At 35.1% G+C, this 25,603-nt stretch overlaps 3 protein-coding genes across 4 annotated transcripts; 1 reads left to right on the forward strand and 2 right to left on the reverse strand.

Annotated features, from left to right (window-relative positions):
- Positions 1 to 3,016: 3,016 nt before the first annotated feature.
- On the forward strand, positions 3,017 to 10,400 carry LOC132105102 (proline-serine-threonine phosphatase-interacting protein 1-like). 2 transcript variants are annotated; one of them, XM_059510425.1, is made up of 15 exons: positions 3,017 to 3,214; positions 3,808 to 3,908; positions 3,979 to 4,053; positions 4,288 to 4,322; positions 4,413 to 4,519; positions 4,772 to 4,834; positions 5,398 to 5,502; positions 5,927 to 5,972; positions 6,960 to 7,039; positions 7,391 to 7,489; positions 7,584 to 7,680; positions 7,790 to 7,859; positions 7,954 to 7,988; positions 8,112 to 8,215; positions 9,637 to 10,400. In XM_059510425.1, the coding sequence occupies exons 1-15, from the start codon at positions 3,185 to 3,187 to the stop codon at positions 9,751 to 9,753; spliced, it is 1,164 nt and encodes a 387-aa protein (XP_059366408.1). In that variant the 5' UTR covers positions 3,017 to 3,184; the 3' UTR covers positions 9,754 to 10,400. The 2 variants fall into 2 exon arrangements, with proteins under 2 accessions (XP_059366408.1, XP_059366407.1); XM_059510424.1 differs by having other exon boundaries at positions 3,020 to 3,214; positions 9,633 to 10,398.
- A 3,921-nt stretch (positions 10,401 to 14,321) lies between these two features.
- LOC132105128 (tetraspanin-3-like) lies at positions 14,322 to 21,815 on the reverse strand. Its single transcript, XM_059510426.1, has 7 exons — positions 21,611 to 21,815; positions 18,586 to 18,777; positions 18,413 to 18,487; positions 18,222 to 18,323; positions 17,984 to 18,136; positions 17,635 to 17,718; positions 14,322 to 15,495 (listed from the first exon to the last, which is right to left on the reverse strand). Exons 1-7 carry the CDS (start codon positions 21,671 to 21,673, stop codon positions 15,403 to 15,405), a joined length of 762 nt encoding a protein of 253 aa, XP_059366409.1. The 5' UTR covers positions 21,674 to 21,815; the 3' UTR covers positions 14,322 to 15,402.
- Positions 21,816 to 23,781: 1,966 nt separating this feature from the next.
- Positions 23,782 to 24,812, reverse strand: LOC132097326 (neuromedin-B-like). The gene is made up of 3 exons (XM_059502955.1): positions 24,552 to 24,812; positions 24,308 to 24,471; positions 23,782 to 24,042 (listed from the first exon to the last, which is right to left on the reverse strand). The coding sequence occupies exons 1-3, from the start codon at positions 24,718 to 24,720 to the stop codon at positions 23,986 to 23,988; spliced, it is 390 nt and encodes a 129-aa protein (XP_059358938.1). The 5' UTR covers positions 24,721 to 24,812; the 3' UTR covers positions 23,782 to 23,985.
- Positions 24,813 to 25,603: the final 791 nt, after the last annotated feature.

Raw genomic sequence — 25,603 nt, forward strand, 5'->3', positions numbered from 1 at the left:
TACGAATCGGTCTCAGTGTGATGGCATTATTTGCAATGACCATGTTGCATATTTCTCGTTCTTGTTGTTCATTTAGAAGTTTTCTTCTGCCACCCACTTGAGGCTGTCGTCCAATCCTAGACATACAAGTCAAAGGTCAACACTGTAAATTTGTTACAAAATGAGTTACCAATGTAATTGTACTGCTGTTTTATGGTACTAAAAGTGTGATGCCCTGCACAGTGACTGGAATACTATTCACAGTATTTTCTCCCTTTTTTATTTTCTTTGTCATTTTTATAGTATCATATAACATCACATGAAGATATTACAGTACTCTAGGCCTACACACACACCAACACTGAATAGTTCAATAGAATAGTTCTGTACCTGTTTTCCCTGCGAAAGGTTTGGATGATGGAGGAGACTGTAGACCGAGGCACATTAGGCTGCACTCGGCGACCTGCCTCTGCCATTGTGAGGCGATGGTTTATAACGTGGTCAATAAGGGTGGCCCGGATTTCATCTGGGACATCATGGTGCCTCCGTGCTCCTCGGCCTCTTCCCCCTATTCCTCCACGCATTCTCACTCCTCCTCTTCCTCTTCTTCCTCCTCTTCCTCGAGCAGGAAGTTGCTGTTGTACTTGGCGAGGTGCTTCCATGTTCACACTGCAAATGAAACTGGCCCCGGGCCAAGCTCTGTCTATATACTTTTGGCAGCAGTCATAATCATAGACAACACCTGTCAGGTAACTAAACAAACTGTTTGATTGGTCATCTGAGATGTGGGAAACTGCTCCTTCGTTAGTTCTAATTTCACCGGATTGATTGTCAAGTACTGTCATAAATTTATCAAATGTTCCAAGAAATTCTTTCATGGTATTATATCTTTGACTAATTTTGACAGTTGAACAGACAATTGTGCATATGATGACTTACACAATGAAACCATGCTGATATGTTTTGGAGAGAGTAACCATTTCACTGAAAAATCAACTAATCAGTTTAGATCAGCAAGATCTATTTATTTGGAAAATGTGCTAAATGTGGGATCATTGTGCTAACTGTAGCTACTTGTACATAATCATTTGAAAAAAAGCACAGAGTCACTTGAGACATGTACTAAAGCATTTGCAATTTGATAAAACCAATGAAAAATGACATTCTGTTGTGAACAATTGCAAGGTGGTTTGGAGATTTGTCCATGTTATTTTGAGAATGTCATCTCGGTTTCAAGAAATGAGCCAAACCAATCGAGAAAAACTGTAAGACATTAATTAGTATAATCAATAAAACAATTGCTTACTATTAGGCTACATCTCTATTTATTTGTTCATTTATTCACAGATTCACAATGATAAGGCAATAGTTTCCATCCACTAAACCTGGAAATCACATAGGCCTAAATATTTTTTACATTTTAGAATTTTCTTTAAGATTTTATTTAGTAAATTTAATAAGTTATTTGTTTACTGTTAGATATCTATTGTTAAATGTGTTGATTTGTTCACAGAATCTATTTATAAAAATCTGTAAGCATAACCTGCATTATTATCATCATTACATTTCACACGTTGGACGTGCACCCACACACAGGACATGCTTTTATGACCTCCTCTTTGCAAAGAGGCTGTTTAGCTTTTCACACGGTATATTGATCCCAAAGTGAGATATTTGCTCAAGCAGACACTTGCTCGGTTTTGCTTTGTTGACCCAGATCAAATGTGATAACGCCGCTTTATCTGAGGCAGCGGAATTACTCCGCACTTGGCACACTCTTTCAGATTAGGAGGGTTATGTCTCCCTCTTTTGGCTGAATTTTGCGATACCAATCATCGTCCAGAAAAAAAAATGATAAAGGAAAACCTGGGACATTTCCTTATTAGTCCATGGAAAGTACAAAATAACATTGAAATCTCACTTGATTATCTACGAATTAAAACAAGGCGACAATACATTTGTGTATGTTTTTTGCTTTTTAATTGTGAAATCATGTAAACTAGTGGTGCAGTATTTTTACAAAAAGTTTAGAGGATTCAAATTAATCTGTAAATTAGTTCATGTAGGCTAAGTAAAAATAAGACCAGTAGCCCCTCACTGCAGAACACTAGATCAGGGGGCGTGGTCGGAGCCACATCTTGGGGGTGGAGATGTAGGCTTAGGGGTGGAGCTCTGTGAGGTTTAGGGGTGTAGATGGGTGGTTTTAGGAATTAGGGGGTGGAGACGGGTAGGTTTAAGTATGTAAGGTGGGAGGAGTTGGATCTGGATCCAACCACGCCCCCTTGATCTCGTGCTCTGTCTGCAGTGAGGGCCATTTCCTTATTACTGACCTTCAACGTTTAAATACGGACTGTTTAAATAATGTCAGTTGTTGTTTCAACGCTGAAATAACGTTGATACAACGTTTAATGCTGAAAGGTTGACAATGAACCCACCCATTAGCTGGGCTAAATAAACAACCCAGTTTGCTGAGTAAAATTAACCCAAAATGTGTTCTGTCCTTGGGTTAAAAATAACCCAAATTGGGTTGCTTTTAACCCTGTGTTTTTAGAATGTATGAAAAGTAACAACTGCAAATAGTAAACAGATCAAAATAGGATTTTAACAAAATTGTGACTTTATGACTTAAATGTCTACAGTAGCGGCGCGCGACTAGTAATCAGTAAAGCTCGCAGCGGCCTCTGCTGGTGAAAGTAATCGTTGTTTTGAACGGGACAAAAAACGCCCTCTCGGAACCAATAGAATCCCAATTATAACCAGTAAAACCATTACAAAATCTGTGATTCTATTTTTTTTTCTTTTTAGCAGGATATTTATTGATATGTTCCTTATTGCCCTAAACAAATAAGTGAAATGCCCACCGAAATCACTTTTCCTCAATGGTGCAGTGTTACAATAAAATTGTAAACAGTTTGCTCTATCTTAATCTTGGTTCGTTTAGCGTTCTCTGGCAAATTTCATTGTCACCTCTGCAGAAACCGCGGGCTGACACTTGCATATGCAGCATTACTCTTCCTCTTTTAAAGAGCATATGAAGACGTCAAGAGATCAAAGTTGACCACTACGCAGTTTCTTCCTTATTTGAAACACTTCACTTCACAGTGTAGCTTGTCTTTCTTTACCCTTTATAGCAACTTTAATGTAGTCTGTCTCAGCGTCATCAGCACTCATTACTTCTGAGTAATAACTTTACGTAATAAAGAAGATGGCTTTACTGTTCTGCGATGCCTTTTGGGTAAGTTCTTGTTTATAAGTCTTAAGATTTCTCACAATGTAGGCTACGGGAAATACAATTTCCTATATTTCAATTTTGCATTGTATTTTGTGTTTTCTAAGGCGAATTAAGAAAACTTCAGTGTCTACTCTTGTACTGTCTTGTCACTTTGTTTTGCTGGTCCCCCAACATACATTCTACTGACTATATCTTATAGTCATTTTACATTTTACTTATTCTACTTATCTACTACCCTATCCCTAACTTAATAGTACTCTAATGAGAGTTAGTTAGAAGACATCTAGTAACAAAGTTGCTTATAGTTAGTAGAATGTCCAAAATTGACTATCAAAATAAAGTGTAGCTTAGTTTTAAATGACAGATTTCCTTGTAATAACATCCTTGTTATAACATGAGAGCAGTTAAATTTAAAACTACAATCTTTAAAATCTTATTCAAGACCATTTTCATATTTAACACAAATACTTATTTTTAATGGTTCTCCAAAGAATAGTGTCCTTAGTGCTCAGAAAATATATACCCCAAATGATCCGAATGACTACTATATATGTGTTCCATGTATCTTATATGTTGCATGTTTGGTGTCTTTTCAGGGTACTGACTTTACTGACCTGTCAGGATATGAGGCAATATTGCAGAGGTTACAGGATGGCAGGCACATGTGCAAAGATGTAGAAGAACTGTTGAAAATGAGGTGTGGAGTAGTTATTTATAGCGGCATGTCTCTGTGAATGTCAGTGTGTGACTTCTGTTCTCCTTCACAGAGCACTAGCGGAGGAGAAGTACGGCCGAGATCTGGTGGCAATTGCTCGGAAGGCAGAAGGTCAAACCGAGATTGGGTAAATTGGTTTATAAATATCACTCAAACAAATTCCATTTTAAAAAACACGCCCTTCTCTGGATTCAAATGACATGTTGATTTTAGGGAATGCCACTTTTTCAACTATTCCTAGTAACTGCCTCATATTTATTTAAAACTTTCTTAGCTTCAATATACAGTATATGTGTTCAAAGTGTATATGTGTGAAAGAAGTGTTTATGTATTCATTACATTATTTCTCTTCCATACCCAGAACTTTAAAGGCATCGTTTGACAAGTTAAAAGCAGGTATGTGAAGTGATGCGATTCCCTTTTGCCTCCATCCTAGAAAAATGCTTTGAATGCTGTGTTCTCAACCAGATTTGCATTGTTTTCCAGAAATTGAGAAGACTGGAAACCTGCACATCCATCTCTCTGAAAGCATAAAGGAGGAAGTTCAGAAAATAGAGGCATTTCGAGAGCACCAGAGGGAACAGAGAAAAAAGGTAGGAAATAAATCAAATGATCCAGGATGTTATGCACACAGCCCTGCACTTTGGTGATGTTTCCATGGTCAGTGTGAAAGAGGAAGAAAACTGGCATTTTGGTTTGTAAGCAGAAAAGCATTGTACCGTAAATGGTCGCCTGCATTAATACAAACATAATTTGTTGTATTTCGTAAAGAATGAATAATCATTAATTAATTTAATAATGCAAGGGATTGAAGATCAAAGCTAATGTCTGTTATTCCTAATTAGCTTGAAGAGATTATTGAAAAACTTCAGAAGCCTAAAATGCTGTTGCACAAGAAGACCATCGAGGTAAGTACAATAAATCTGATTAAAACAAGTATCTATTTACCAATGCTAAGTCCTCATGCCCCCCCTTTCATTAGATGTTCATGGCGTAAATGACACATCATTCTCAGGGTCCACACAAATTCAGTATCAGCCAAATGAGGAAGAGAAAGAAGTAGAAACTGGAAGAAGAAACAGAGCCATGTAGTGACTGTAGGCTACTTGTAGACTGAATTTGGACATGATTAGACAGTACACAATAAGACAAATGCAGACTTTGGGTTTGAAGCCTTAGAAACATTTATTTTTTACCAGCAAGAGATGTGTAGAGAGACAGGAAATTAAAAGAGAATAGAAGCAGATGGTGACAGTGAATGAGAGAAAATAAGAATAGGTTGGTTGGTTTGTAGGTATGTTTGCTATCTCTGGATATAATAAGACTTGAACTTCCTGTGTTGTACAACCACAGAAACACCACAGATCGTGTGATACGTTTTTATAACGAGTTCTATACTCTCCTCCCCTTTCACTTTGGTCTTGCACATTTACTGCCTTTGAATCAATTTTCTTCACTATATGTCCTGCAGTCAAAAAGGTTATATGAACAGAGGTGTAAGGAGGCTGAAGAAGCTGAGCAATCAGTGGGCAAGAAGACAAATGTGAACACCTCCACCCACCGGCAGTCAGAAAAGGTGTGAGAGCCTAAAAAACATTAAACATGTAATGTAACTTTTTATATACTAAATACTTAAGTAAGTTAAATGTTTCTAAATTTTCCTGAAGGAAAGTGTTCACTTTAATTCTGGAACTTTGGACAGTTGTGAAAAATTACGTATGGCAGGTTTGTGGTCACAGTAAGGGCTAAATGAGGATTAAAGAAAGACAAACTTGTTTCAGTCTGACTGGCCATCATTCCACCTCAGTGTTGTAAGAAACTGTACTACCATCAGTCAGTGTAACACTTACATTTCTTTAGAATTGAGACTTTGTGACAATTTTGTCAATATGTTTACCCGTTATGTTCCAGATTATTTGTACAATATATGTTACACTGCTCTTCAAATAAGTCAGGTTCAGACATTGAATATGGCTATTTATCATTGTACTGTGTTGCAGGTGATGAACAGGGCCCGATTATGCAGGCAAGCAGCTAGCCTGGCAGGTTTGTGCCTCCAGACTTAACTGTTGTTATGATCCTGTTGGCAGTAAAAGGACAGATGCATTGTAATGTCTTTCTTGGAAGAAGTCAAAATAAGTCAAGCATTTAATCAGCCATTGTGAATATGTGTATGAATCTGTAAAAATAGAGTAAAAATTATATTGTGAATATTTGATATAAAATTATAATATATTTGTATTAATTTTTATGATTAGAAAAGTAAAGTTTCAGCTGCCAGTCTTCATTATCACATGAGAAAATTTGGTGCTCAAGAAACATTTATTTTATTCTCAGTGAATACTATTGTGCTGCTTCATATATTTGTGGAAACATGCTACATTTTTCAGAATTCCTTAATGAATATAAAGTAAAAAAAAAAGACATTCTAGATGTTTTTACTGTCACTTTTGGCCAATTTAATGCATCCTTGCCATATTAAAAAGTATTAATTTCTTCTTCTTTAACAAAAAAACAAAACAAAAACGTACTAACCCCAAACTTCTGGATGGTTGTGTAGATTTGAATGCTTAAAATATGTTACCCTGGTCCACAAAACCAGTCTTAAGTCACTGGGGTATATTTGTAGCAATAGCAAAAAATATTGCATGTGTCAAAATTATTGTTTTTACTTTTTAAGTTATTAAGTAATGATCATGTTCCATGAAAGTATTTTGTAAATTTCCTACCGTAAATATAGCAAAACTTAATTTTTGATTAGTAATAAGCATTGCTAAGATTGCAATTTTTTTTCTCCCTCAAATTTTAGAGTCTGATCCTAACAAACCATACATCAATGGAAAGCGTATTTATTCAAATGACACTTAAGAATAGTTTTGTGGTCCAGGGTCACATACGTCTTGAAATTTTCCAACCTTTCTTTTTTTTTTTTTTTTTTTTTACATGTTATTTACATTTTTCCGCCAAGTTATTTTCTTACATAGCTCATGAATGGAGAGCTGATTCTCTGTTTTATTTTCTTTGCTGGTTTAGAAAAACAGTACAAATTGAATGTTGATCAATTAGAGAAGACTTGCCAGGACTGGGACAGGACATACAGGAGTGCATGTGAGGTAAAGAACATGTACAAAAGCATGCATAGACTGTGGAAAAAAGTAATGTTTACGGAAGGAGCCATGTATAAAGAATTGAGCAGAGCTTCATGTTTTCTTTAGGGTAATGATGACTAAATGAGAGAAGACAATCTCACAGGCATGTGATAAACAGTTATAGCATTCTGTCTTAGAGCTGGAGAATATTTACTGATGTGGTACAAAGATTTAGATGAGTCAAGAAAATGTCATTACCAAAAATGGTACCAAAAAAAAAGGAAATGGTTCTTAATTTACTGGCTGCATTTTAAAAGGAAGTAACATGAAAAATATATATATTTTTTTACTTTGTACTTGTGTGTCACTTTGTAGGTGTTTCAGCAGCAGGAGTCTGAGCGCATTAATATCTTGCGCTGTGCGTTATGGGATCATTGCAATCTGATATCCATGCAGTGTGTCCAGGATGATGATGTACATGTCAACATTTCTCCATCTTTATATACAAGTCTATCCAAATGCTGTTTATAACTCACAATCATAACAACTGTTTTATTTTGTGTTGTAGTGCTATGAAGAAGTAAGAAAGCTTTTAGAGCAATGTGACATCATCGCTGACAACAACTGCTTCATTAAAATGAAAAAGACGGCCTGTCGTCCTCCAGGTAGATTCACCATCATCATAATTTACTTCAGAAATCTAACAGTTACAGAGCCGATATAAGATGATGAAATTCTACATAAACTGACAGTCACTCCTCAATGTCTCTTAAGCTCCCATTGAGTTTCAGAGTTACTCTGACTTGGATGCTAATGGAGGAGTCAGGGGGGTTGAAACGAAAAGGTGAATGTCTGGACTACATAAACTTAATTATAAATAACTTATATTTTATGTTTTTTGTAACTTGATTGTGAAACTCTATCTATTATATCTGCAGATTATCTGCCGTTATTCCAGGGACTTCTTTCAGTGGTCAGTATCACTTCTGTGAAGTCGTAAACGTAGAGTTAAGTCAGTATGCAAAGAGCATTAAACTAATATACTCACAAGCACTTTAATAAACAGTATTGAACTGAACATTGCTGAACATCACAGGGTACCCAGAAGCAGGCAGTAATTCGGCCGGAACATACACATCAGCTCAACAAACAGGAGGAGTAACTGAGAAGTACATGGTGTTATATGATTTTAAAGCTCAGGTAAATGAATACAGTAACTATTTATAGTTATTATTTTTATCCCAGAAGTACAGACAAACTTGCATTTGTCATTTATTTGCTGTTAGTAAAACTGATTATTGTAACAGACTCCACGATTGTGCACAATTCACAATTGAATTTAGCATGCATGCTTTTTAAAGTTTCTGTTTAGTTTCAGAATTGGAATTGAGGTAGCGATCGGGAACTACAATTCAAAGTAGACATAAAAAGAATTGTAATTCAAAGAAATGTATATAAACATCATAAATGTAATTTTTAACATATATAAAAATTTGCCCGACACCCTTGTTAAAGAGGTCATATGATGCTTTTTTAAAGATCATTATTTTGTGTATATGGTGTAACAGAATATGTTGACATGCTTTAATGTTCAAAAAACACAGTATTTTTCAAATGCTGTACATTATTATAGGTACTCTATGCCCCACCTCTCTCAAGCGTGTCGTTTTCTCCTTCCGACAAGCGCAGTCTGCTCTGATTGGCCAGCTGACCCAGTGCATTGTGATTGGCTTAACATCGCAAGTACTCATTGGAAATGTAACACCCATTTCCATAATCACAAGCTACATCTTTCAAAATAAATGTAAAGACAGTTAATAATGTCCTTAGTTTTACCATCAGTTCAAGCCTGAAAGAGGAACAGAGTGGTGTGAAAGACACAGTGATGAAGCTCGTATGTGTTTGCAGTACACAAACCACAGATGGTTAAGACAGCTGACTCCACTGAGTGACCGTCTCTCTCTCACACAGACACACACACGCGACACGCAAAACACCGCATTTGAACATTAAATAGCAAATACTTAAACTAATAACAAAACATACTTCCAGTCGCTGATTCAGAAGCACGAGATTGTCGTAGCAAAGTCAGAATGATCTCCTCTCCTAGGTTCACGAAACAATCATCCATAAAATGTGTTGCTGTTCTGTTATAAGTGATCTTAAAGATTCCTAAATTCATCTACTTTCGGAAAGCCAAATAAAGTGCTTTTTGCTTTCGCCTAGAAACACACAGCATCTCCCTGACATGGCTGCCTCAACACTAACAGCGGTTACTGAAACCACACCTTCGTTCTTTGAGTGAACATCCGGGCAGCATTACGCAAATATTTCCACATAGGGACGTAGACATGTGAGGCGTGTTTGACTGAGCGGGTTTAGGAGGGTGTGGCAGAGTCTTAACTTTGATAAAGAATATCTTTTTGGATTTGAGACTTTAGTCTTTGCAAGTTTACAGATCTTCTTCATGGACCAAGAGCTTGTAACACTCGCCTCATATGACCCCTTTAAAAAGTTTAAAACGTCTTTATAATTTTTATATATATATATATATATATAGTGTTTACAGTCTGATTGTAAGAAATGTATTGTATACTCAACTCCCTGCCCTTTCTAGGAAGATGATGAACTGTCTGTCAGTAAAGGACAAGTTGTCACAATCACTGAGCAAGGCGAGGATGGGTGGTGGAAAGCGTGGAGGGATGGAATATCCGGGCTGGTCCCTGGAACGTACTTGACCAAAATTTCACCACAGAGTTACAGTACACGTCTTGCTGCTGCTCATCCTGAACATAATCCCATCAAATAGAATTTAGTATTCATCAACACTAAGTCTGTGAACTAGTTCAGCATGCAAATTGATGTAGAGTGATTATATCAGTGTACTAGCAGTACATCATATTGAAAGATATTAGCTTTCTCGACAAGCATTTTTAGAATTATTCTTAAACAATCTATAAGTGAATATAAAATATTCTGCAGTTGTTTGTCTAATAGTTCCGATTATGATAAGGTTTAGTCCATTTTTTACCATGGTGTATAGTTAGGATTTACACAAAAATATGATATTACTTGTATTAGAACTATGAATTATAATGTTTTTTCTTTTTTTCTTACACCCTTTTATTAAATGTATACTGTTATGTACATATTTATTATTAATTTTGTAATATTGCTATAATTTATCATAGTTTATTTGTCTGGTAGATGTTGTAATCTGCATGCAAGTTCCCTCAAAAAAGGACATGTCAAACCCATATGCCTCAGCAATGCATTCAGAAATGTAAATGCATTAAAAGCTACATTTAACTAAAGAGAGGCATGACTTTAATAAAATCATAAGTAACCTTGAGTAAGTTCTGATTATGTTTTGATTCAATTTTAAAAGCACACCAAAAAATGCACAGAAATATGCAAACGTGTTTGAAATAAAAAGAAAATACAAAGCTGTCACTGGGGTGGAATAAATATATAATCAAACACAAGATTAAGTTGTCATAAAATAAAATTGATTGATATTTAGTTGATTTAACAATAAAATTCTTTGAATTAAAGAAGCCCTAGTGAGGGCATCTAAAGTGGTTCTCTGCCTATTTCAAATGCAAACCAAGTAAATGCACAGAGATATGTAAACATCTGATCTCTCTCTCTCTCTCTCTCTCTCTCAAAAAAAAAAAAAGGGTACAAAGCTGTCACTGGGGCTGTGCCTTTGCCTGATAATTCTATACATCCATCATGTTCTGGCAATACGGAAGGGGAAATTAGGCAGCAGACTTTGTTTAAATGAACAAAAGACCCTAATCCAAACCACTGAAGCAAACATAACAGCATGTTATGTTACTCCATAAATGTAATAAATTAATGCAAAAATGAACTGAGCATCCATCCAACATGATTCTCTGCTTGCGGCCTTGATTAGAATAAGTGGTTTGAAGAAAAGATGGATGGATGGATGTATACTATGACTAAATTATGTGAAAATAAATAAAAACATTCAATTTGATCTAGTATTTAATTATATTATGTATTTTTATTTGTGCAAGTTTGGTGCTGAGTAGATATTCATGTAAAAATTGTATGATCAAAAACGAGTGCAATAGACATGCAAACGTGCATACAGTACATTTAACAGTAAAATGTCTGATATATAATTATCCTAATTGTTTAACCCGTCAAATTCTATACTTTCCATCTGACCAAAGCTTTGAATGTAGTGTCTTTATATTCAGTGCTTGAACATAAGAAGACACATTTACTTATTTATAAAGTACATTGTTCCTTAAACTTGGCATATCAAAATAAAGGGCATGTAAATCATTGTTGTTTCTTTGCAGATTGCCTTTCACAAGCTGTTGATTCTTTTTTAAACCACATATTCATTATGCAATGAATGTAATGGAATTGTTAGCCCTGACTTGATAGTTTTTTTTATTTTGTTTTCATTTTTAAAAAGATGTTCAAATTCTAGTTGCCTTTTAAATATTAATCCAGTTTTAGGAGATTTGTTTTCCATCCAGATACCCAACCCTAAAGCCAAAGCATTACGCAACATTATCTGCTCATTTTTTTCTTTTTAGATATAATAGTTTCATAGTAAGCTAGTAAAATAAAGAAGTCATTTTCAGTACTTAAGTTAACTTAAGTTTTCAGAAAATGTCTTTATATTAACTATATTAATTGAAAAATCTATGAATAATATATACTAATTATTTCTTATAGTCTTAATAGCAATTTCTGAAGAGAAAGAGTAAAACATTGAAGTCAGATATTTTCCATTTGTCCCTGTACTTTTCCATGTGTTTTGCATAAGGTTTGTATTTGGTGTGTTGTCGTTGTTGTTATTGTTTATATATATATATATATATATAAATATATATATATATATATATAAATATATATATATATATATATATATATATATATATATATATATATATATATAATAAGATAATCTTTGCATGTGACCTTTAAACTTAAGCATATAAAATTTTATAAATGACACAATCACAATTTAAACCCTGGGCATAGTAAAATAGTAAAATGTAAATAAATGATCACTCTTAATAAGTTTATTTCTTTTGCATGTTTTCAACAATCGCATGACATTATATAACACTAAACTTCAGTTTCTGTCATTTTTAATTCTGTGATATTTTGGGCACAGTGAGTTTTGGAGAGAAGGAGAAAACATCAGTCTAATATGATCTGCATTATTGTCAGGCAAGGGTCTTTCTTTCTTTTGAATTGCTGTGAGCTATTAATTAAATGGCTGAATTAAGGCATCACAATAAAGATCTCAGTGTGAGACTAGTCGTTACAGTGTTTGTTACGTGTTCATGACATCTGATCTCTAAATGAATATTTGCATATGCTGCTGACTAACAAGTTGCAAATTTGGGTTTCTATATATTTTAGGAGTCTGCCTTATGACTGTATTTACTGACTTGCTTCCCACAGAAGAGATGAAGATTTTCTGGATTTCTCTTTTTCTGTCAGCTCATTGTGAGCTGACTTTAACTTTGAACAGGAAACACATTTTTATTAATAATGCCAAGACTTGGAGAGATGCTCAGATGTTTTGCAGAAAGAATTATGCTGACCTGTCCACCATAGACAGCCAAGAGGAACTTCTAAGGTTCAAAAACGATTCAAAGAATCAGATAGCTGATAGCACACACAGCTGGATCGGACTGAGCAAGCCCTGTGTTAATGGCAGATGGGTTTGGAGTGATGGAAGCGTAAACATTTCTATGGCATGGAGGACTGGTCAACCGGACAGCCCCAATACAGCATTTTGTGGTAAGAGTTCAGGTGGTGAATTGTATGACTACGATTGTGGAAAACAGTACCCTTTTTTCTGCTACGAGTGGGTGCCTGAACTGATCCTGGTGATGGAGAACAAGAGCTGGGAGGAGGCTTTAGAACACTGCAGGACTCAACACTCTGGCTTGGCCTCTCTGCCAACCAGTTTGCATCTCTTCCAAGCCAATAACAAGACTGCAGACTTGCAAACCCCCAGCGTGTGGACAGGTTTGCGCTTCCTGGCAGGCTCCTGGTTCTGGGTCAATGGGGAGTCTCTGGGAAATATGGTCCAGCTGCCAGTATGCCCTGCCAGTCCCCTTTACTGTGGATCTCAAAACCTGGCAGCTAAAAGTTGGGAGAGCAGAGACTGTTCAGAGAAACTGAATTTTGTATGTTATAAAAGATCAGGTTAAGAACCAAAGCATATATATATATATATATATATATATATATATATATATATATATATGTGTGTGTGTGTGTGTGTGTATGTGTGTGTGTGTGTGTGTGTGTGTGTGTGTGTGTGTGTGTTTCAGTGAGATGTGTCTGATTGTTTAATACAAAACAAATGTTCTTAATAAAATGAAAATGTGTATTTAAACTCTAATTATGTATATATAAACACACATGTTACTATACATATATAGCTCACTTGTTAACTTTATATTCTAAAATATGTTAATATAGCCCTTTATTTCACTTTAGCAAAAGGTGAATTAGCATACAGTTTATGTAAAAGAAGTAGCTTTCTGTATATCTCTTTATGCTATATAAATTAGGGTGCTGCTTGAAAAATGCCTGATGATGCACCACTTTGCACTGTGAAACACAGACTATAGATTTAGTGAGCTTGTATTGATCTCCTACATTTACAGCACTTTTAGAAGCTATTTTGATATTATTTTCATCACTCTGTCACACTGTGAAGCATTTGAAAACAATATTATGTTGTCTGTGAGTTTTACAAAGAACAGTATACTAGTTCAGCATCGGAAACAAAGATCTTTTGAAGATCAATAAACTGTTTTGGCAAATGTACTCAACAGTAAATGGAAACACTGAAAATAAATTGCAATAAAAAGTTTGCATCATTTAAATGGTTAAAATAAAACAGTTCTTGTTTTGCCCTTCATTTTCACACCACACATTATGCACAGGAAGCTAAAGTTAATTTATTGACAGCCAAACCCTCCAAAACACCATGACATTTTGTTCACTGCTGTTAGTGTCCTCCTGCAGAGTTTACGTAAATACACTGATCAAAGCCATTTTAAACAAATGTTTAAAAACAATTTTCTTATGTCATGCTCAAAAGTGTTTTCAGAGAGCTTGTGTTTGTTTTGTCAGTTAATTTTCGGAGGAACTATAAGTAATGAAAATGAAAAGTATGAATAATTTTTATTTATTTTTAGATTTTCTGAGTTAAATGTCTGAATGGACAGAGCTTGAATAACTAATACAGAGTCTTAATGTGCAATATGATATATAAAAAACAATCACTTAATGGATAATTAAAATTTCTTCGATTTATTGACCCAGATCAACATACATTACACTAGGTACTCCGTATTAGTCACTGTTATACTTCTGCTGGGAGAAATAAAAAGCATGAATCTATTAAATAATGTATAAATATGTGTAAAACATGAGTGTTTTCATGCTACAGTGTGAGTATTATTGAGCATTCATGTCAGTGACCTTTTCAGAGTAACACTTCCATTAAAGTCACATTCAAAAATGCTTAAACTGTTAATTTGAAAAGTAAATGCATGGATTTTAAGTAATTTTTTAAAGTAAATATTTTTGCTGGTCCCAGGCATTGCACAACCATTTTAGGAAATAAAAGTCTCCCAAAAAAGCCTTTTTATCATAAACTGAAAATAGAGATATTCTAGTGAATTTTCAAATGCTCAGTTTCAATTTGATATTTTGTTAGACTTGCGCTTTTGATTGTTTTACTGCCAAATACCTGACTGGCTTTATGTTACGTATCCTTGTTTTTAATTGCAAGTTTAATGCTGCTGCTAGGTTTAAAATAAATGATTTAGTTTAACCCCTTTTCATCACAATATTTTTCTAAATATAAACTCTAAATGAGAAGAAAGGAAAGTTGTCAGAAAATAATTTAAATAAACAGAACAATCTTTCTTCTTCATTATAACTCAAAGGGATTACTTCTACAACACGTACTGTAAACAAGGGAAAACTATGTCAACCAGTGACTTCAGTCTTTGGACTAACCACCACTTAATAACACATTATATCACATTACCATGACACATGGAATCAATTAGTGTAAAAAGTTTACAATATAATAAACAAATGAATGATGATTTTCCGCTCATCAGACTCTAACATCAGTAGTGCTGAGAATAAAGAAACAATTCAATACTTCTTTTAGGAACATATTCTTCACAACTAAAGCAGTGTGAGGCTATTCAAGCTGTCAAAGCTTTGATTTTATGTCAAACAAATGTATTGAAACTGATTTTAATACTAGAAAAGTGGTAGCCTGATTCAGTTGAAATATGTACAGTACACTGGCTAGGAGGACCAGCCGTTCCCATGATGCCATGCGGTACCACTCAGGCATCTATACCCCTGCTGACAAGCAGTTCATAGGCAGGGTCATGACCTCTGCGGCAAAGGACCACACACGCACACAGCAGCCCAAGCATCTGTGTGGAGAAAAGGAAACAATGGTCAAAATAATGCTGGATGCTGGCATTAATAATGATGAGAAAATATTTCAAATGTCCTGCATTAACTATTAACATCAAGCAGGCAATAATGCCCATATTATTTATCAACAACAGCAGGATCATGTTTTTAATGCTGTTTAAAGTGCATTAATAAAAAAAATGTTGCATATCCCATTTGTTAGTTATATGTTCACTGCTGTCTTACAATGTCTTTATGTTTGAATACAATGAAATCACGGTTTGTATTTTCAAAACTTCTATCCCTTGTTATGGTGTGTGTTGAGTTGAGTTATGATGAGTGTAATGCACATTTCACGCTTTTTAAAATGTATATAATGTAAATATTGAATATTTCTGATAAAGGACCATAGTGAGCATAGATTCTCCAAGGTTTCCAGTGTATTGGAAGGATTTTGTGATTGAGACAGTGAACTAGGGAACTGATTGAGATGCACCCTCCCTTTTCCCACCTCCTACTTGAAGATAATTACTGGATTGGTGAGAAGGGTCATCTGACATAATTTCCAACATGCTAATGAGCATAGTGCTGGTTCTAGTTTTTAAAATATACATAACTAAGAGATTACGAGGAGAGACATGCAAAAAGAACGTTTTTAAGTGGTTAAAAACTCTGTTCTTTTGTGCTGCAATAACCTGCCTTGTCATAAAATAAAATAAAAAAACACGTAAACTTTATTTAATTTAGCAGCAATTTCTGAGAATATAATATAGTATCTAAATTATAGTATTCATTGTAATATTACATCTTATTTGTATCTGTAAACAGTATATGTTTTTTTTTTTTTTTTTTTTAAGATAACACAGCCATTTAGTTTTTGACTTTTATGCTTGGCCTAACAACAAGAGAAACAACCAGTGTCAAAGACAGCAGCAATTCTTAATATTCTTGAGATAAACGTGTCTAAATATTAATATTTAAAACTCACTTGTTTTATATCCCGGATCCTAATTCACCTTATTAAAAATGAAAATATGTATAATTGGTTCTCTTCTGGATCTTACTGTTGGTGGTCTTTACAACAACAACAACAACAACAACAACAACAACAACAAAAATAATACTAAAAAAATTAAACAACTTTTGTATTAGAGAAATCATGTATTCATGATTATTAGTCACTTTTTTTCTATAAACCTGGGTCAGATATATTAAAAAGTGTAAGTCAAGAAACTCACTTTAAAATAATAAATTTATATTATCCATGTTATCCAAAGTTTAAAGTAGATGTTTTCTACTGATTTAAAGATCTTTTATGATTTGTTAATCTTTGTACAGAATAATTGTAAAACTAAGACATCTCCGCTGTTGAAAAGGTAATTGGTGTATTAGATGTAATTGATGTGATATTTGATATGACTAATTTAGTTTAGATTTGATTATTTTATAGATTTATATGTTTTAATGACTATATTCCCCTGCGATTTTTTAAGAAAAGAAATCATAATAATACAGCGCCACACACTAAAATACATTGAGTAATATCGCCATCTTGTGTTGTATATCTGGGAATGAACTTGTAATTAGACAAGTGACGCTCACTGCAGATTGAAATGGGTCAAATGGGTGGACCTCTGCAGAACAAACGGGTGGAGCTTGGCCTAGTTATAATTAGGATGTGGTTGGACCGTCAAGCTCCACCAATAACGTCCAGAGAGGTTTCAGTTCTCTGTTATAATGTTTTCTACTTTCATGTCTCGCAATGGTCTCCTACAAAACGCCTACAAAGTGGCGCCATCTACTGTAGCATCTCTGTTACCTAATACCTATATGTTGCTAGGCCGATTGTTTCGCATCGTAATGGACTATTTATGTCTCAGCAGAAACTTTAATCAAATATCCAGGGAAGATTAGAAAATAATTTAAGCTCAGATCAATCTTTCATGTGCAAATATTTATTATTTATTGAGTAGCCAAGTAATTACTATGATTAGCTGATTTCGAAGCAAAAAAACAAAAACAAAACAAAAAAAAAACTTGGTGTTTTCATTATTTTTCACTTCCGGTTAAAATTATATAGACCACTCCTTAATTGACAAACGACCACTTAATTTGAGTGTATGACTGTGGTTGACATGCACAACAAAGCTTTTTACCTGTATGGCAGCGAATGTTAATGCAGCCAGTATGACGTACAGCATAATGTCCTTGAGTTTCTTTACTACAAGAGCTTCACAGCCCTGTAACAAGAAGTTCAGTTAGTGTTACATGTTATTAGTGTTATATTCCACCTCTACTGTGTAATTCCTATGTATGTCTGCACTATATGCCCGTACTTTCTTCTGCACTGGAAGATCCTGTAGCCAATTCAAATTCCTTGTATGTGTAAACATAATAGGTAATAAAGCTCTTTCTGACTTCTGACCTTTGACTTCAGTAAGACTTAATTAGTTATCATTTAATAGTTTGGACTGAAGGTCTGTAGAAAGTGTGTGAGGGTGTTACCTCTGGGTAGAGGTCTCCTGGTCGCATTAACGCCCCAGTGCAATTACTGATGGTGGGTTTGCAGCAGCTCAATGGCACACTGTTATTTTTGGACTCAATAAACCAGTAAGTGTTCATCCAATCGGAGTAGTTATGAATGCCACAACAGTGAAGCTAAAAGTTAAAGATTGTAAGAAAATAAGTTTAGAGAGATGGAAAAATGGTGGGGAGAAAGAGACCAAGGAAATAATGGTCTTACCTGTCTCTGGACATAATCAATGGCCCTGCTTGGAGCATCTGTGTTGGTGCCTTTATATTCATTATATACTTTTTGAATAGAGTGATTCACCACCGCCTCGACCTTTCAGAAAAAAGACGTTTCAATGTTTTAACAATAACACTTTCAAACTACCTACATGCACATGTACGTATCATTTAATTATTTCCCACCTTGGCTCTGTAAATATAGCCAAGCACCACTACAACCACCTCTGTGGCAAATACCAGTAGCAGCACTGCCGAGAACTGCAGAAAAATCAGACAAGAAAAATCAGGAAAGAGTCTGCATGAAAAATCATTAGAGCTAGGTATGTGAAAATGAGGGGTATCAGACTGTAGTTTACCGTGACCAGGCCACAGCGGCTTTCTCGAATGGTGGCACAGCATCCAATGAAACCAATGACAAAAAGAAGCGTACCCACAGCAATTATTACCATGGCAGGGATTAAAGTGTAGATATCCTCAAAAAAATGGTCATAGTCATCATACGTGATGAAAACATAGGCCCCAATGTAGCACAGTATACCTGCGGCAGCCTGGGAAAGGTGCAACAGAAAAATTGTTAGTTCGTTTTTATTTATTTTTTTCATGATTATAATTTTATTAAATCTGTCAAATCATTTATAAGCAGTTTTAATTCTCAAAAACCTAAAAAGTGGAATATGTTAGATTTTAAAATGTTTTTTCATTGACGTTCTTTCCAAGTGTATCTTTAGTGTTGTATTGAAATTGTTACAATTAAACTGTGTATTATGATATTAAAATATATAGGTGCTAGTTATATAATTAGAATATCATCAAAAAGTTTATTTATTTCACTAATTCCATTCAAAATGCGAAAACTTGTATATTATATTCATTCATTACACACGGGTTGATATAATTCAAATGTTTATTTCTTTTAATTTTGATGATTATAACTGACAACTAAGGAAAATCCCAAATTCAGTATTTCAGAAAATATTACTTAAGACCAATACACAGAAAGGGTTTTTAGAAATCTTGGCCAACTGAAAAGTATGAACATGAAAAGTATGAGCATGTACAGCACTCAATACTTAGTTGGGGGTCCTTTTGCCTGAATTACTGTAGCAATGTGGTGTGGCATGGAGTCGATCAGTCTGTGGCACTGCTCAGGTGTTATGAGAGCCCAGGTTGCTCTGATAGTGGCCTTCAGCTCTTCTGTATTCTTGGGTCTGGCATATCGCATCGTTCTCCTCACAATACCCCATAGATTTTCTATGGGGTTAAGGTCAGGCGAGTTTGCTGGCCAATTAAGAACAGGGATACCATGGTCCTTAAACCAGGTACTGGTAGCTTTGGCACTATGTGCAGGTGCCAAGTCCTGTTGAAAATGAAATCTGCATCTCCATAAAGTTGGTCAGCAGCAGGAAGCATGAAGTGCTCTAAAACTTCCTGGTATACGGCTGCGTTGACCTTGGATCTCAGAAAACACAGTGGACCAACACCAGCACATGACATGGCACCCAAAACCATCACTGACTGTGGAAACTTTACATTGGACCTCAAGCAACGTGGGTTGTGTGCCTCTCCTCTCTTCCTCCAGACTCTGGGACCCTGATTTCCAAAGGAAATACAAAATTTACTTTCATCAGAGAACATAACTTTGGACCACTCAGCAGCAGTCCAGTCCTTTTTGTCTTCTTGACGCTTCTGACGCTGTCTGTTGTACAAGAGTGGCTTGACACAAGGAATGTGACAGCTGAAACCCATGTCTTGCATACGTCTGTGCGTAGTGGTTCTTGAAGCACTGTCTCCGGCTGCAGTCCACTCTTTGTGAATCTCCCCCACTTTTTTGAATGGGTTTTGTTTCACAATCCTCTACAGGGTGCGGTTATCCCTATTGCTTGTACACTTTTATCTACCACGTCTTTTCCTTCCCTTCGCCTCTCTATTAATGTGCTTTGGACACAGAGCTCTGTGAACATCCAGCCTCTTTTGCAATGACCTTTTGTGTCTTGCCCTCCTTGTGCAAGATGTCAATGGTCGTCTTTTGGACAACTGTCAAGTCAGCAGTCTTCCCCATGATTGTGTAGTCTACAAAACTAGACTGAGAGACCATTTAAAGGCCTTTGCAGGTGTTTTGAGTTAATTAACTGATTAGAGTGTGGCACCAGGTGTCTTCAATATTGAACCTTTTCACAATATTCACATTTTCTGAGATACTGAATTTGGGATTTTCCTTAGTTGTCAGTTATAATCATTAAAATTAAAAGAAATAAACATTTTAAATATATCAGTCTGTGTGTAATGAATGAATATAATACACAAGTTTTACTTTTTGAATGGAATTAGTGAAATAGTTGATTTTTGATGATATTCTAATTATATGACCAGCACCTGTATAGTGTTTTAGGTTTGTCGCAGTTGCGTACTGTGTAGGAGCGAGGAACATGGAGAAGCAGGAGATTCATGAATAATAGTTTTTAATAGACAAACCAAGGGTTAAACAAGATAGGCAGGAGACACACGTAGGACCATCAGGAGACGAACAATACCAGACAAGAAAACATGGAGCAGACAACCCTAAAATACAGGGCTTGATGAGTGGTAATTACAAAACACATGTGAATCAATTGACAAATCTATGAGAGGATAAAAACTGGGTCACGGGGAGCACATGGGAGAAAACACAACAAAACAGGTCCATGTTCCTGACTAGGTTGTGTTTTGACAAACATTAACATTTTATTATTCATCACAAGCCAGATTACAATTATTTAGGTATTTTGGCTGTAACAATCATATTATTCCAGTTTCATTATTAAACTCAATATAGATATAAATTTAATTAACACGATTGATTAATTTTCATATCTTTCAGAATAAATGAAACAAAAACCAGAACAACATTTCAGCACAAAAACCAAGTGTTACATTATTCCTGCTCTACAAAAATCCCCATACAAGGAAGCTGGAAGGTGAAGTCTTGATTCTCTTTGCTATTACAGACGATATTGTAATTCTTATTTCATGAATAGATTTGATTATAGCCTGTATGGATCTTTTATTGCGTGTATGCAAAGCCTTTGTAACGCTAAAAGCTGAGTTTTCATTATATAATTTGTGTGATTTGACATTCGTTCCATCAACCAAATATATTGTAGCTAGTGCTCTGACGTGACAAATGGGGACAAAATAGACAAAACCAATGTGCAATACTGCGCTTGGAATCATTCAGTGATGCTTTTAGTCAAAATCATGACGGATTTCTGTTTATTGAAAGCCTGTCGAGTATGCATGTTAACAACAGCTCATTCGCAGTAGCTTGTGCATCCCTGTACAGCTATGCCATAGTGCCCGCCCTCCATTGCATTCATTCAAACTATTATACTGTAAGCAACTTACCCAAAAAAACAGATTTAGGAAGACTAAAACCGTCTTCGAAGAAATAACGCCACATTGTCCCATGATCACGCCGAGGCCAGGCTATATATTTTAATCGAAGGAGAGAAATTCACGTTAATAGCAGATGCATATCGTGCGATTGTGAGGCTCCGCAAGTCAACAGAGCATCCAACTGGACAGCGCCAGTCACGTGTCCCACTGACCTCAATATCGCGAGCTGCGCTGTCTGTTCTCTCGGCGACAGCCCAATGCATAACTCTCCTGCTGGCATTAAGAAACTACAACAGCCCGTGTTCCCTCGGTCAAATTAAATCCACCTTTATAACTATTAGAAATGCATGAATTCATGAACAGCAAATCTAAGGAAAATATAGGGGCATTTTTTGCACATCCATCTCAACAATTTCTCCCCTCATATGCAAAACGTTGTGGTAGTATAGGCTGATAAAAGTGATGTATTAGTCATTAAAATTGCTAATATTTTTTGAGTCACGTTTGAAAAAAAAAACCTTGAATAAAATTGAATACAATAATTAATCCAGGCTTCTTACACAACATGTACAATTAACATGTTCAAAATAGAATTGTTGTTATGATATTCATACATATTTCTTTGGTTACCTGATCATATATTACTAAGGAAAGACAAATGTGTTGTGATGTGTTGTGTTGACTAAATGGAGACAAGGCAGGTCAAATATGGTTGTTATCATTTGTATTGTCTACAAGATAAAAAGCTTATAATTAATTTTAGTGTTCGAATTGTGTCAAAGCTTTTGGGGGGTCCCCCTAAATAGCCCCCCCCCCACACACACACACACACACACAAACTCCCCTTTCAATCAATGAATCAATCAATAAATCTTATATAAATATGTTCATATTTTTTTGTCTTGTCCTCTTATCACTAGGAAAGCTTATTTTACGATGCTCAGTGAATTAGGTGTACCAAGCAATCACTAAGTAAAGAAGTTAGCAATCACTAAGCAATGAAATTAAATATCTAGCCTAGGCGTGTGCAATATAGAAAAAAATGATACCTCGCTATTTTTTTGTGGGATTTTATTGATAACAATGATAAGATGATATTTTGCTGAGTAGCCTATGTCGTGCTGCAGGACTGCCGTGGACAGCTGACTGAAGTTTTTTGATATTCTTCATGTTCTGCGTGGTCAGTTTACAGCAGGGACAGAAATTCATCTTTTCCAACAAGTTTACAGTAATTTTTACCATTTATGGGCATTTTTACTTTAATAAAGCCATTTTAATTCTAGAAGTGTGCATTATCTTCTGGGTCAAATTATTATATTTAATCAGTAAAGTACCACTACATTCCTAATCTCAACAGAATCGTGTGTGATTAGTTATAATGAGCAACACTATAAAATACGATAAAACATGAGCTGGTCTAAATTAAATACAGCAATCAAATCTTTTTATTTCATTTTCAATAATTTCATGTTTCAAGTATTATAGTTTTACTGAAGAACCAAGGGACCCCAAACGTATATTTTTGGGTGTTATGGGGGGTCCCTTAATGCCTATTGGAGGTTTGGGTCCCCCCAGCTCCCCCCCAGTTTGACTGAGCATTGAGCATGAAATTTAGCATTTTGATGGGTTGTCATTATAAGTTTTAGAACTTGTTGAGATTTGTTATTATGTTCAGGTTAAATTATCTTATTTTTGTGTTAGATTCGCATTAGATTAGACATAACAGATTATACAGTTGTGCTTTGATCAACTTTCTAGTTTATGTAGTTTTGCTTTTCTCACCCATGCATTTCTTTCTGATGTTTTCTGTGTGTAAAGTTTTCAGTTTTCATATATATATATATATATATATATATATATATATATATATATATATATATATATATATATATATATATATATATATATATATATATATATATATATATAAATATATATATATATATTATATATATATATACATATATATAAACTTTTCGTTACCATCTGAATACCTAATTCTACAATGAAAACCCACTGAATCATTCTCTAAATCCTAACCATTCGCTCATCTGCTATTGAGGTTAATAAATAAATACATATAGGCTAAATAAATACTTCCACTAATTATAGAAATTTAGATATCAAAAATTGACACTTTTAACATTGTAGTTTCATGCAGGAGCAACTGACTTGACTAATTAATTCTTTATTAAATACAAATTATTGGGAAAAGAATTCTGGACATCCTCTAAAAATAAATATACAAGTATAACTTGTTGCATTTCTTGTGACATGGAGGTGGTAAATAGTTTTAGTTAAGAAACAAAATTACAGTTGATGAAAAAGCGATTACAATTTCCATGTGAATGAAACACGTTGAAGATCTCAGACGATGGCAGTCATCATTTTTTATTGTCTTGGATGTAGCTATCTAATATCTTCATTAATATTGCAGTCCCCTAGAACGACCAGAAACAGTTTATTCCAATCATTTGTCGATTATATTTAATCATTGATTATTACTGATCACAATATATTGATTACGATAGATTATACAAGGTTGATAGAATTGCGCTAATTACATTTTAAGTCAAACAACACATTAATTTAAATAACATTTTAATGAAAACTATTTACAACAGGAGAATATTATCTCTCATATTCTTTTCAGACAAGAGTAGAAATTACTTCAAAATTAACAGAAGATCCAGCCTCGGTTCTTACCGGAACTTTAGGGCGGATCTCTGGAGAGTCGAGGTGTGTCTGAAGCACGATCCTCAGCATCTCCTGCTGGGGATTCAGTGCAGCCTCGACGGCTTTCATCGTGGAGTCATCCTCGGTCAGCAAGCGTTCGCTGTCCACAACACTTTTCTTCCCCATAAAATGACCTTAGTGCCAAATCACATTTCTGTTCCTGGTAAAAGTCACGATATATGTAGCACAATAATAAGTCGTGTATGCATCTCACCTGTTGCCCATAAACTTCCTCTCGGGTTAACTTTGATCCTTGCAACTTTGTTTCTTAGTTGAGGCAGGTCAAGGCTCACTGAGGACGCTATTGAAATGTAAAAAGAGAACAGCACAAGGTATGTGAGGAACCCACAGTGACAAAAACTGGCTTCACTTAAACTGGACATTTCTAAACGCTATTGGTGGTTCGCTCTTTCTCTCTATCTCTCTCTCTCTCAGCCCGCGAACATCTATTATGACTGGAGGCGTCAGATGTTGGTTTTATATCGCGCGGATGGGAGGGCTGGATCTGGATGGGGTGTCGTTTAATAATGGTCCAGCGAACAGTAACTGTCATGTGCGACGTTGTCGATCACTGCAAATAAGGCGCGTGTTGGGAATATGAGGGAAATATGGAAAAGTAATTATCACTTGCCAAAACCTGCCAACATTTTGCAGAGTCAAATTTTCCTGACTGCAGCGCTCACTTCGGCACCATGGACAACACTCACATCACAAGCTGCTGCAGCAGAGGAAATGCTGTGACATCTGGTTTCCTAAAGGAGTTTACGTGATTTAAACAGTGTTATAGCTACCAAGTAAATTTAAAGACCATTTTCTCCGGACTTGTAGGTTTTTTTCCCCCTAACTCTTAATTCTCAGTCTGTTTAATGTCCAAAACAATGCCACATATCAATCATATTTTAATACATGAGTAATTAATTAATTAATTAAATGGTCATGTTGTACATGTTATTTTTGATTGAGTTCCTGTGATACTAGCAATAATGTATTTAATTGCTGGCTGTTATCAATACAGATGATCTGTTCTTTTATGATTCACACTGAAAAAACGGTGTAAAAACAATTTTCACTCAGAAATAGTAACAATTAATTAAAAGAAACAGCAAGAATTTAACAGAAAACTAAAGTAGAATTTTCTAAAGTAGAAAGTAGAAATACTTATTTGACAGTTTCTTTTTACTTGTTGCATTACATGCAACTAACCCTAAACCAAACCCTAGCCCCATTAAATACATGTTGTTAATTCTTGTCATTACTTACATTTGC

The sequence above is a fragment of the Carassius carassius genome, chromosome 2 (genome assembly GCF_963082965.1).
Source record: "Carassius carassius chromosome 2, fCarCar2.1, whole genome shotgun sequence".
NCBI classification, from domain to species: Eukaryota; Metazoa; Chordata; class Actinopteri; order Cypriniformes; family Cyprinidae; genus Carassius; species Carassius carassius.